Genomic DNA, 13,105 nt, shown 5'->3' on the forward strand with positions numbered 1-13,105 from the left:
GCTGGGCGTCTGAAGAAAGCGATGAGGTGGGGAATGTGGCTGCAATAAAAAAAGGGGGTTCGAGCCTTTGAAAATTGTCATGTTCATTGGTTTTATCATTTGAGCTCCATCCTATATAATTTAAATTCTGGCAGTGACCAGCGGTACACCACCGATCAATCTCTCACGTCTCATTTTTCCCCTCAGCAGAAATCAGTGCAGACACTCCAAATCAGGGCTGGCTAGTCCATCTGGTTCCTCTAGGCCCCTCTATAGAGGGAGGAAGTGGCGCACCTGTACCATGCAATTATGCAATAAAGATAGAACGCGCAAACTCCCCGCATACATACAGTTGGGATTCGAACCCCAGCCCTATAGGTGTGACAACAGCGATACCCAAAGCCATACCCAACCTAGCTTTACTGGTTGTCAACTGTTATATACCTCAACTTTAAAGTGTGAAACAATTGGGATTTATTGAAAAATAAACCAGATAATAAAGTTCAGTTTGAACAAACATGAATACATACTCCCCTACTGGGTTCTGTACATAAATAGCTTCGCTGAAAGAGCAGCTTATTTAATTTTGGTAAGAGCAATCGCTCGCCGTTCGGTGTTCTGGAACAAAGCCCGAATGAGGCTCTTCACCTCATTGCTGGTGAACTCCAATGCCAAGGGGCCTTTGCCATCTGCCCACCTATGGAGAAAAGAAAAAGAAAATCTGAGACAGCGAAGCTTTGGGTCAAAGCACAGAATCGGCCATCTATTCAGTGAAGGTTCTAGAGCTAAGGGCCTCCTTGAGGGCCCATCCATGCCATCCATCCATCTATCTATCCAGCACCCCATTCCAGGTCTCCAAAAAGGCCAGATATTCTAAACTGGTGTTTGGTGCATAAGCACAGACAAAAGTCAGAAGCCATTTCCAGACTCAAAGTCGAAGGGAGGTGACCCTCTCATTCACGGAGGTAAATGCCAACATTATGGCACCAAACCTGGGGGCTAGAAGCAGCCCCCACCTGCCTGGAGCCTCTCACCAAGGGCAACTCCAGAGTGGAATAGAGCCCAGCCCCTCTCCAGGAGTTTGGCCTCCTGTGAACCTACCATCTTCTTTCTTCAGGCTAAACCTGGCCAGGTCCCTTGGCAAACCGCTCGCCTTTGAGCTGCCCCTTCAGGCCTGGCTCCAGGACGAGGCCCTGGTCTCCCCAATCCAGGTGGGGGTCACACGTTCCTTTTTGTCCATCATCATAGGGGTCTAAACAAATCGCACTTAGTCTGGCTGCTCACCTAGGTCCAATTTGATTTGGGAGACCCTACCAAGGACAATTATCACTGACAAAACAGATCCTAGGATAACAGAGGTGCACAAACCCCTCCAACCAAACAGTGATATGATCAATCTGCCAGCTATAGAATTTGACCTGGTAACCTTCCAGCCCACAGAGCCACAAACTGGACCTATATTCATGAGGAACAATCTCAAATAGTCCCAGATCATTGAACATGATTATGACAGACAGGATCTTCTTGAAGAATTCAGCAATTATATTTGCATTGCTTGTAGCCCCTTCTGTACATCTCACCGATCCACAATCTCCTGGAGATTAGCTTGCAGCACTATTGTCAGCTCCTTGAAGGTCATCCACTTCTTCACGTAGATGGGCACCTCCTCCTGGCACTTCCTGTTTTTGTTTTCCTCAGGCAGTGGTATGAACACTAGGGGTCCTTCATCAATGATGGTTTGGCAGAGCGTGTGCAGGTGGTCCCCGTCGTCTGTCGAGATGTCCTACAGAGAGTGACAGGCTGTGAGGTTACCAATCGATTCAGATGATTCTCAAGTTCACCGACTCTCAAGACAAGTGTTCAAAACTGCTGTTCTGAGCCCTGCTTAACCTTTACGAAAGTGTGCACGCAATTTTGTGACAAAACATATTTTACAATAAAATTAGAATTTAATTCAGTCATGTTTCTGAAAGAAAATTAATGAGTTTAAGAGTAAATGATTTAGTTAGGCCTACTTACATGTATTACACATACATTAATCAAATTTTTAATAGGCATAGAAATTAGTTACTATGTCTAGAAATAAAAATGGTATATTTGGGTCATTCTCATGCACCTAAGAATGTTTCGGAAAAAAAAAATAATAATAATGTTTTTATGCATAGAGCAATTGATGTCATCTTAACTTTATGGGTATATCCAAACTAAGTCATCTATTGCTCTTATTTATGAATTTTAACAATTTTCCCAGAATAGGCAGCCAAAAATCTAATTACTGTAACAGTTTTAAGGTCAAATAGCACAAAACTTTTAATTTCATTGCATGCAACCCACAATAAACAATTTGTATAATATTTATTTTTTATTGCTGGCTTTGTAATTTTTCTCATCTCTAGCTCTTGCCCTTGATTTGGTGAGATGCTTTTGCTTATTACAGAAATAAATGGCAATATAATAAAACTAATTAACTACTAAATTGACAGTTTAGACAATGAAGCTGTATAATTTTAGTGTCTTCAAACTCATTTTGAAAATTAGAGAAAAATGATGTTGATTGAAATGTATTGAATTCAAGTTCAGTTTCAGCATATCAAAAATCTAACCTTACCTCCAGCATCATAATTTTACTGATCATCTCAGTGATGCCAGTGTTTAACAGAGAGCCCATTGCTTTGCAATATATATTGATCGGCAAGACATCTTGCCAAACTTTGCCCAACCTCTTCAACTGGTCTATGACCTGAAAAGACATCATCGGTAAGAAAGCTAATAACATTCCTCAGGATAGTGAAACAAACAATTCGGTGACAATTTTCCCCTGTTCCTCAAAAACATGAAGGACTCCTGATGTACTTAGGTAGAACATCTCCCTGGTAACACTTTTCTTGCATGCCTTCAGAACCGGGGCGGGTACCACCCCACGTCTTTAAGAAGGTGGCACTCTGCTCACCTGTCTGACAGCCTTGATGGCTACGGAATAGTTCTTCGCGTCGTCCAGGTTGGCGAAGTTCCTGGAGGTTGACAGCCTCTCCAGCAATTCCGCTTTCTGAGCATTCATCTGCGCCAGGAAGCACTCTGTGCCTGACATTTTCAACAGCAAACTAATGAAAAACCACTCAGGCCTAGGAACCAACACAACATCTTGATTCTTGAGATAATTTGGCATGATTTCATACCTGAATAAAAACCTATAAAACTGATTAAACACACCATGTGTCTGGAAGCTCAGAAGACAGACACCATCTGACCGGATTTTGAACTGGCATTTCATTCTTTAATGACCAAGATAAATATTTGTATGGGACCTGTAAGCTGCTATTAAAACAAAGATCTCAAGTTGTGTGCATATTGGGAGTTATTAGGATCTTAAGTGATCCAGGGCTTAGTTGTCAGAAGGTTTTTAATCTTAAAGCATTGTTCTTAAAACATCTGAGCTAAAGAAACCTTTCAGGCCTCATTCAGATTCTTTCAGGGCTTCAAGCCCAAATGACCCAGCCTTGTGACATATCTGGTGTGTGTAAAATAAGACCGACTTGTTCATCTACAAAACGAACATTGATGCTAGATGAAGATGCTGGACAAGGTTGCCCCCCCCCCCCAAACAGGCCAACTCCTACCCAGCCTTCTGAAGCCTGGAACCAGGTCGACAAAGGTGGCGGCACCGTCGCTGAGCGGCTGGGGCAGGTGGGGCTTGAACTGGTGGCCCAACGTGAGCAGGTGGTGAGCAATGAACATGCAGTTGTTGTGGTGGATAGCTGCCAGATGGGGAAACTTCAGCAAGTTCTCCCTGCAGGAGGGACAGATGGACCAGTATCTCTGTGAGCCAACTGGCAGCTCGAAAGCACCAGAAAACACAAGCCTCAGCCTTATCATTTAATCAGCACAAGAAGCACTGCTTCTACCAAATTATGTGTTATAAATGCTAATTAAGGACTTACTTGTGGTACGTAGGCACAACATCATAGAACAGCTGAAAAATATTTCGCACAGTGTAGAAAAGTTGGGTAGCACTAAGGAAAAAAGGAACAAAAAGAAAGTGATGTGTGTGGTTCCCCCCGAGAATAGCACTGCCAGTTAGGCCAATAAGACCGAAAGCAATCCAGTTTCAGCTGTGGCTGTAACTGTGTGCATTTTGGTTACGAATGATTCATCATAGTCAGGAATGAACAAGTTCAGTCCTCAGGATTTATTCCAAGCATGACGCCAAGAGGCTTAACCACGGTGACTTGGCAACCAAGTTCTGACACAAATAAGACGATGAAGAGCTGACCTTCAGTGAAACCCTGGGCATCCTATGGCCCAGTACGACCAAGACTAGACTGGGATTGTGGGGGCATACCACTGGCTGGAGCTGCCGACGGCCTCAGACAGCGTGCTGAGAGCCAGCTCCAGCAGTTGCTGGACGGACTCGCTGATCCGGCACACAGGCAAGCAGAGAGTGTGCCGACCCAACTGCTTCTCATTCTCCAGCGTCGGGGGTCCGGCAAGAGTGGGTCTCTTCTTACACGTCTCCTGCTTGATCTTGTCTCCGGAGCCCGGATTGGGCAGCTTGGGGACAGACAGCTTGGTTTCGGGGGAGATCTAGGCATAGACCACATGTTAGCAGAGCTTCAATTAAACAAAACCAAGACGGAAGGCCCAGCTGGGCTCCTCCAGATCTTCCAGCAGACCATTCAGGAACATGACCAGGACAATACAATAGTCATCAAGGGCACAAAGAAAAACAAGAAAAACCACAAAAAACAAGATCCAACAAATAACAAATAACAGGAGTCACAATCTCAGCGTCATTTTCAGCAGCTAACGCAGTGAAGGAAAACTCAACTCGCCTTCTTGATTATAAATAACCAAAGCAAACTTGCTTTTGAGAGGTGTTAGAAACTTCTGAACACGGTATTAAACCCAGGCACTACATCAGACTCGTTCCCCACCTTGACAGTGTTGTGTATTTCCGACGTCATCAGGTTGCGTGCCGCCACGATGACATCCTGGCACTTCTTGCTGGCGAAGTGCGCATTGACGTTGCGGGCGTAACGTAGCAGATCCGTGGAATCCCCCGCCAGATAGCTCAGCTCCTTCAGCGTGTTCTCAAACTGCTCCGTCTCCTTGATTACCTTCAGGAACACAGACACGAAAACACGTGACACTAACGAAGAAGCAGGTTGTGGATGTTTAGCATGTTGAGAATATTCCCCCACGTACTTCGCTGTACTTTCCCAGCTGGCTGCTGTTAGCCGGGATGGAGTACAGGAGACATTCGCGAATGATGCAGTCCGACATCTCCTCCCATATCATGTCCCCCAGGATAGTAGACATCTTCCTCTCTCCTATGGAGACGTCTAGTGAGAAGGGGTCAAAATGAGATCGTAACGAAACCTAGGAGATTTTAAAACGATTTCATAAGGCACTTGTAGATAGGATTCATGAAAAGCATTCATCAAATCTGGAAGGAAGGTCAAGAGTATCTTTCCAAAAGTGGATGTCAAGAGGTAAGGCCTACCTAGTAAGCGTTCATGCAGGGCCCTGAGCACTGCTAGCACTTTGGTGTAAACCTGGGTGGGGGAGGGGTGCTCTGCCAGGGTCTCCTCCAGCTGGAAGGACAGAAGGGTGCCCTGGCCTGGCTGCTCCGCTACCTCCACGTGCAGGGAAGGGTAGGTGATCAGCGGCTTTAGCACGTACTTCAGAAGCACCTGCCCTGGAGCACGGAGCAGAAGGCAAAAACCAGTGTGAGCGCCGAGCTGCTAACGGCTAAATGCTAACAGCTCTACATACAGCGGCCTAAGTGTTGCACTCATCCCCGAGAAACAAGCAAGAACGGGGTGGGTCTTACCAAAGACCTTGATCTTGTGGTTCAGCTGTCCCTGGATGGCGAGAGCCTGCAAGACGCCGGTGAGGAAACGGTGAGGGGAGCCCTCGTCCCCCTCCTGCGCCCCACCGCACAGCTGGAGCTCCGTCTTCAGGAAGGACTCCACGCCGGACAGCTCTGAGGACCAACAGAGAAGCAGTTCACATGCAATTACCATGCTCACAGGGTTCTTGTATTTTTTCAGGTCTTTTTTCTTCTTCTTCTGTCTGAAGTTAGGGGTGGAGAGGTGGCTCTAAGGCTAGGGATCTGTGCCAACAATCGGAAGGTCGCTGGTTTGAATCCCGTGTATGCCAGGAGTGATCCTACTCTATGGGACCCTTAAGCAAGGTGCTTAATCTGCAATTGGTTTGTCTTGGGTATGATGTTAATCCACGTCCAGCCCTGCAAGGAGGTTCTTCAACTTAAAGGGAAAATTTGGGGGTTGGTAGCAGGATTAGCACTCTAGCCGATAGAAAAAACTCTGGGTGCTGAGGTATCGCCAGCTGCATTCGGGCTCTCATCGCTGCGGTGCTTTGTTGGGTGGTGGCTATGGCAACACACTATAATCAGGACATGCTCCTTACCTCAGTCTTAAGTTGAGCATTATGGTTCAATTGTTTTTGCAAGGATACTGCAGCATCAGTTGTCACCCTCTACTGTGGCTAAAATTAATTTCATATTACATGCAAGGTGGTTCAGAGAATGGTGAGTTTATCCAATTTCTGATCTTACAGTTGCTGTGCAACTCTGATGGTCTACACTGCCACCCAAGACAGAGAGCCAGTCATGTCCAAGAAGAATGAGTCTGCAGCCCCCATGCTGGGGAAAACTTTGGAGAACAAGCCCTAACCTTTGGAGGGGGGCAGTTTCCAGATGGTGAGCTTCGACCACTCGTCCCCCAGGTGGTAGGTGAGGTTCTCCCTCTGGATGGTGAGTTCGGAGACCAAGGCCCTCAGAAGGGGGAGCTCACAGCCCTTCCAAGCCTTCAGGGAATCCACAGAACCTCGGGCCTGTGAGGAACAGTGCTAGGTCAACAGGGGCTTTCACACCAAAGTTCCCAGAATCTGGTCCCGGTTTGCAAGCGCCTGGACCGTCTCAACCTGGAACTTTTGTGGTTTCTGGCCACTTTCACACCACACAACAGGAACTGGGATCTTTATGCTAAATATACGGTGGCCCCTAGAGACAAAACACACACAAAAGAAAAAGCAGAAACAAAATGAAAATGCGCAGCAAATTAAAAAAACACACGCAAAAGAAAAAGCAGAAACAAAATGAAAATGCGCTGCAAATTAAAAAAACACACACAAAAGAAAAAGCAGAAACAAAATGAAAATGTGCAGCAAATTAAAAAAACACGCAAAAGAAAAAGCAGAAACAAAATGAAAATGTGCTGCAAATTAAAAAAACACACGCAAAAGAAAAAGCAGAAACAAAATGAAAATGTGCTGCAAATTAAAAAAACACACGCAAAAGAAAAAGCAGAAACAAAATGAAAATGCGCAGCAAATTAAAAAAACACACGCAAAAGAAAAAGCAGAAACAAAATGAAAATGCACTGCAAATTAAAAAAACACACGCAAAAGAAAAAGCAGAAACAAAATGAAAATGCACTGCAAATTAAAAAAACATACGCAAAAGAAAAAGCAGAAACAAAATGAAAATGCGCTGCAAATTAAAAAAAACATACGCAAAAGAAAAAGCAGAAACAAAATGAAAATGCGCAGCAAATTAAAAAAACACACGCAAAAGAAAAAGCAGAAACAAAATGAAAATGCGCTGCAAATTTAAAAAACACACGCAAAAGAAAAAGCAGAAACAAAATGAAAATGCGCAGCAAATTAAAAAAACACACGCAAAAGAAAAAGCAGAAACAAAATGAAAATGCGCAGCAAATTAAAAAAACACACGCAAAAGAAAAAGCAGAAACAAAATGAAAATGCGCAGCAAGTAGACAATCCCAAACCGGAAGTGCTCCACCACGCTAGGGGGCGCGGTGAGCTCATGTGGCCCAGTCGCTACACAGTAGTGATGGGAAGTTCGACTGAATTAACTGATTTGATTCTTTAGAGCTGTCCGTTGTAATGAATCGATTCTAAAATCGATTCTGTGATTCACTTTTTTCCCCGTCTTTTTTGCGCCTGACCGTATGACTCAACGAATCATGGGATCGGATAATAAATCAAACGGTGTCTCAAGGTTACGTTATTTGACTGAAAGATGGGGCTGGTGTTCAACAAAAATGTTCAGCTTGACTATTCACAATAAAAAAAACAATATATAAAAAGCAGAAAGGGTGTCGATGCTGAATAAACACACGTGTATATATAGTTCTTATGCAATAATTTACTGTTGTGATAAATGATGAACAGCTGCGTTTATTTTATTCCTTTCAACAGCGTAACTGCATTTCCGCAGTAAACGCCGCAATGGCTCTTGGGATCGGTTCGCAAACCATCCGTTTGAGTCGCCGACGGAGTGTCCGAGAGTCCGTTCGATGAACAAATCGAACTTACGGTTTTCGGACACTCGGTCGGTGACTAAAACGAATGGTTTGCGAACCGATCCCAAGAGCCCTCGTGGCATTTGCTGCGGAAATGCAGTTACGCTGTTGAAAGGAATAAAATTAACGCAGCTGTTCACAGGGCTGTCAACTTTGGTCAGCCGGTTGGCGTGAGATTTTCGATTTCAAGTACGCACACGCATTTACACCCTTGTGACAGTTTTATTCCCTTGTAAATGGTCTGTAGGGTTTGCAAACTATCCCAACGCTTTTGCTGCAGCTAATTTTAGGTTTATAATGTAATAATATAAATTTGCCGTAAGATTTCTTGCACGAGCGTGAGAGTCCGAAAGCGTGAGTGTCACGCCAGATGCGTGAGAGTTGGCAGCCCTGTGTTCATCATTTATCACAACAGTAAATTATTGCATTTCTGCATAATAAAACCATATGTCTTTCACCAAAAACCAAAGATATTTATTAACTTTGACGTTTACACAACAACGTATGCAAGTTTACTCATGCTCATTGTATGTGTGTGTGATTGTTATTGGTAATATTGCAGTTAACTGTGATGTAGTCCTTGATACTCATGCACATGAATTTGGCTAAAGTAAAGAAAATAAGAACTATATATACACGCGTGTTTATTCAGAATCGACACCCTTTCTGCTCTTTATATATTGTTTTTTTTATTGTGAATAGTCAAGCTGAACATTTTTGTTGAACACCAGCCCCATCTTTCAGTCAAATAACGTAACCTTGAGACACCGTTTGATTTATTATCCGATCCCATGATTCGTTGAGTCATACGGTCAGGCGCAAAAAAGACGGGAAAAAAAGTAAATCACAGAATCGATTTTAGAATCGATTCATTACAACGGACAGCTCGAAAGAATCAAATCAGTTAATTCAGTCGAACTTCCCATCACTACTGTGTAGCGACTGGGTCACATGAGCTCACCGCGCCCCCTAGCGTGGTGGAGCACTTCCGGTTTGGGATTGTCTACTTGCTGTGCATTTGCATTTTGTTTCTGCTTTTTCTTTTGCGTGTGTTTTTTTAATTTGCTGCGCATTTTCATTTTGTTTCTGCTTTTTCTTTTGCGTGTGTTTTTTTAATTTGCTGCGCATTTTCATTTTGTTTCTGCTTTTTCTTTTGCGAGTGTTTTTTTAATTTGCAGCGCATTTTCATTTTGTTTCTGCTTTTTCTTTTGCGCGTGTTTTTTTAATTTGCAGCGCATTTTCATTTTGTTTCTGCTTTTTCTTTTGCGTGTGTTTTTTTTAATTTGCTGCGCATTTTCATTTTGTTTCTGCTTTTACTTTTGCGTGTGTTTTTTTAATTTGCAGCGCATTTTCATTTTGTTTCTGCTTTTTCTTTTGCGTGTTTTTTTAATTTGCTGCACATTTTCATTTTGTTTCTGCTTTTTCTTTTGTGTGTGTTTTGTCTCTAGGGGCCACCGTATAAATAAGTATCAAAGACGCAAAAAGTTGGGGTTAAACTTCACACACAATTTCATATGAAACTATATCACCATGCCAAAACACTGGAGGATGAATAAGTCATTTTGTAAGTTATTTGTTTATTATTGGGGGGATTAATTGCGTTCAAAACAGGACACAGCTTTTTGCTTATATTTTATAAGTAGAGTGTTATTTTCCACAGAATAAAAAATTATGTAACGTCATCCTGCTAATAAGCGCTGGAAGGTTTCACAACCAGCACCGGTGATATTAGACAAAAATACACTGGGTAGTAATCAAATTTTCCAATGCAGAAATATGGGAGACACAAGAAAAAAATATTTTTAAAACAACAAAAAATGGATTAAATGTAAATAAAGCACATAATTCCATCCACTCAATTTTTGCTCTGCTGCATCTCGTTTTCTGCACTTCCATGTTAGTGCCAGTGCTTGTGGTCAACCAATCAGCGAGCTATCGCTGCAAGTGCCTCTCCAGTAGTTCGTGTCCAAACGAAAAGTATGTGGTTTGGAATAGGTACTAAAAAAGGGTTCTGGAACTGCCTTTGAGGAACTACAATCGGGTTGAGTTCTTGTGGTGTAATCACAAAATTCCCTGATTCAAGAAAAAAGTTCCGGTTCCAGAAAAAAGCTCTGATGGTGTGAAACCACGTAATAACCACCAGAACCCATCCCCAAGGAACCATCCCCAAGGAACCATCCCCAAGCTGTCAACTAGGCATAAGTTGTATTGGAGCAAGACTAGCTGGTCTAACTAGTCAAAATAGCTTTATTTCTGTATACTTTCATACACAATTATATAAAGGGATTACTACTACAGGGAGCTTACACATTACCCAGAGCATATGCTGCATTCCATTTACCTCAGAGGTCGGAAGTCATAGCTGGGAATGACGTCACACCCCTGTTATCCGTGTTCCAGCATAGCAAGTCGGAAAGCCATTTAGTAATATTAGGGATCCATTTCAAAAAGCAAGATTTCTTGCTTAACCGGATAAGCCGTCAGATTTATATTTACCCTAGTTTAAATGGCCTTTACCTTCGTCCACTTACATTTAGCTCAGATTACCTTAAAGCTATCCGGCTCAGCAGGAAATCCTGCTTTCTGAAACAGGCCCCAGTTCTAGCCTAGTTAATTGTCAGCAATATCAATTGATGACAACAAATTGCACAGTATTTTGTGCATAAAAACACCATGTCCACAGACAGCGGTTGGACAATACTGTGTGTACGACCAATTGAATGAACCACAAATGGAAGGCAGCACTATATTCAGCACAGAGACTCTCTACGGGGGGGGTGGGCTTCTCACCTTTTCAAGCTGCTCAGCAGCAGTTGTGTACTTCTTCTCATGCAAGGCTCTGTGGTACTGCTCCATGGCTTCATCAAACTAAACCAGCAACACAGACACGCACACGGTCAGCCAACCGTCCATCGGGATTTAAGTGGAGCATTAATCAATTACAATTTATTTATTTAGCAGAGAATTATCCAAAGCAACATATATTTTTGAGAAAGCCCATCTTTGAAGCCATTGATGGTTAAGGGCCTAGCTTCAGGGCCGGAACAAGGCAGCCGGACAGACGAATGCTTCCACACCTCCTGCAAGTATCTGAGCACGGCGATCACAGTGGTATTCTTCTCCAGCTGCTGCTTCAGTTCTGCATACTCCACAGCAGCAACATGGAGGTTCTGTTGTACCTGGGGGGTGGGCGGGGTGGGATAAGGTGGCGTTATTTAGAACAGCGTTTCTCAAACTGATCCTTGGGGACCCCCATACAGTCTACGTTTTTGGTCCTTCCCAGATCGAAATGTGGACTGTCTGGCAGGGAACCGGGAGACAGCAAGAACCCGGAGGATCTAGGGGTGCCTGAGGACCAGGTTGGGCAACACTGATTTACACCAGTCTAACCATCAAAATCTCTAGATTTCTTTTCGTGAAATAACAAAGGAGTGGCCATGCATGCATGGGACCATAATTACCGCTATTATTAATTCTAATTTAAAAATAACATCTTTGGCATTATAAGTGGTGTAGCAACTTCACCTCATTTTCTATGCAGCTCTTCAGAACGTCTATATCTTTGGAGACTAAGTCCACCTGCGCCATGAGCTCCTCAGCCCCCTGCAGGCTGGGTAGGAATTCATTGTACCTCTTATTGATCATGTCACCGACCTCATCCTGTCGGGAAAAGTAAAGAGTTTGGAAAGAGTTAATCCTCGAAGATGACAGTTTAGGTTAGGAGGCTTGTCTACACCTGAGGGTGTTGTGTGTGCAACTCTATGAAAATGACTATGATCACGAAGAGGAAACAGAGACATCAAAGCTATTAATGTATGTCATCGAAGAGCCAAGGTACCGATTTCGACCACCATGGTTGGTTGACCATAAGTTTGGTTACTGCACACTTTCACTTTACTCGTGGTACTAATTAGTTCCTAGAGCAGCCGTATCTACGCAAAACTCGTCATAAGGTTCGGTTTCCACCTCTTAGTGGAATTAGTTAAGTCATACAGTGATCATAGCTTTTGATTTAAGCGAGCAATAACATCCAGTATGATCATAGGTATTTTATTTTTAAAACACAGGGCCAGTATACAGATCGCCCTGCTCTTTTCACTCCAATAACATGAGTTACTTGTTTCACACGCAATACTTGGTAATGATCAGCTGGTATGACAGACTGCTACACTTAGCGTAATGCCACTACTGCAAACATGAAAGAAATAGCAACACGGTTTTAGCTCTAAAAGAACCGCACAAGTAGGCAACGGGACCCCACAGAATTATGTAGCGTAGCACATAATCGCCCATAATAATACTGGAAGAAAACCTTCGAGCCTATAACAGATGTTAGGTTCGTCACAAATCAGCTGTAACCCGAGGGCGAACCAGAAGCAGACGGTTCCCGGACGAGGTACGCGGACAGAGCGGCTTGAAAGTGTCAACGTGGCCGGCGGGCAGCCTACCTTAGTCTCCTCCACTTTTTGGGACAATCTGCTTATTTTACAACTAAGATCTTCTTTTTCCAACTTTCCTGAGCTGGCAAGCACCTCCGTCACGAAGGAAGCCATGTTTAATGTTTAGGCGCCGCTTTCGGGCAGAAATGAATCCTTTCGTCCGCTTTCAAATCTGACAGAAAGTCAGTTACGACTTCCTTTGACCGCCGAGCCAAGGCATTGTGGGATATGTTGTTTGTGGCACACTGCTGAGGCATTGTGGGATATGTCGTTTGTTGAAGCGTTATGGAAATGTTGTTCTTTTACTACAAACCGCCACAGAAAATCCTTTTTTCCATG

General features: G+C 43.5%; 1 protein-coding gene across 1 annotated transcript; it reads right to left on the reverse strand.

Annotated features, from left to right (window-relative positions):
- Positions 1-429: 429 nt before the first annotated feature.
- On the reverse strand, positions 430-12,987 carry zw10 (zw10 kinetochore protein). Its single transcript, XM_023813585.2, has 16 exons — positions 12,776-12,987; positions 11,853-11,987; positions 11,405-11,506; positions 11,118-11,195; positions 6,675-6,834; positions 5,810-5,962; positions 5,480-5,674; positions 5,182-5,318; positions 4,911-5,093; positions 4,319-4,560; positions 3,918-3,989; positions 3,597-3,766; positions 2,930-3,060; positions 2,588-2,719; positions 1,560-1,762; positions 430-676 (listed from the first exon to the last, which is right to left on the reverse strand). Exons 1-16 carry the CDS (start codon positions 12,878-12,880, stop codon positions 556-558), a joined length of 2,319 nt encoding a protein of 772 aa, XP_023669353.1. The 5' UTR covers positions 12,881-12,987; the 3' UTR covers positions 430-555.
- Positions 12,988-13,105: the final 118 nt, after the last annotated feature.

This window comes from Paramormyrops kingsleyae, chromosome 18 (assembly GCF_048594095.1).
Source record: "Paramormyrops kingsleyae isolate MSU_618 chromosome 18, PKINGS_0.4, whole genome shotgun sequence".
Taxonomy (NCBI): Eukaryota; Metazoa; Chordata; class Actinopteri; order Osteoglossiformes; family Mormyridae; genus Paramormyrops; species Paramormyrops kingsleyae.

Coding starts and splice junctions, on each gene's coding strand:
- zw10 (XM_023813585.2), bottom strand. CDS start 12,880: ATGGCTTCCTTCGTGACGGAGGTGCTTGCCAGCTCAGGAAAGTTGGAA. Junction 6,835..11,117: donor CTGCTGAGCAGCTTGAAAAG/GTGAGAAGCCCA, acceptor TGTTCCTCACAG/GCCCGAGGTTCTGTGGATTC. Junction 5,319..5,479: donor CCTGCATGAACGCTTACTAG/GTAGGCCTTACC, acceptor CCTTCTCACTAG/ACGTCTCCATAGGAGAGAGG.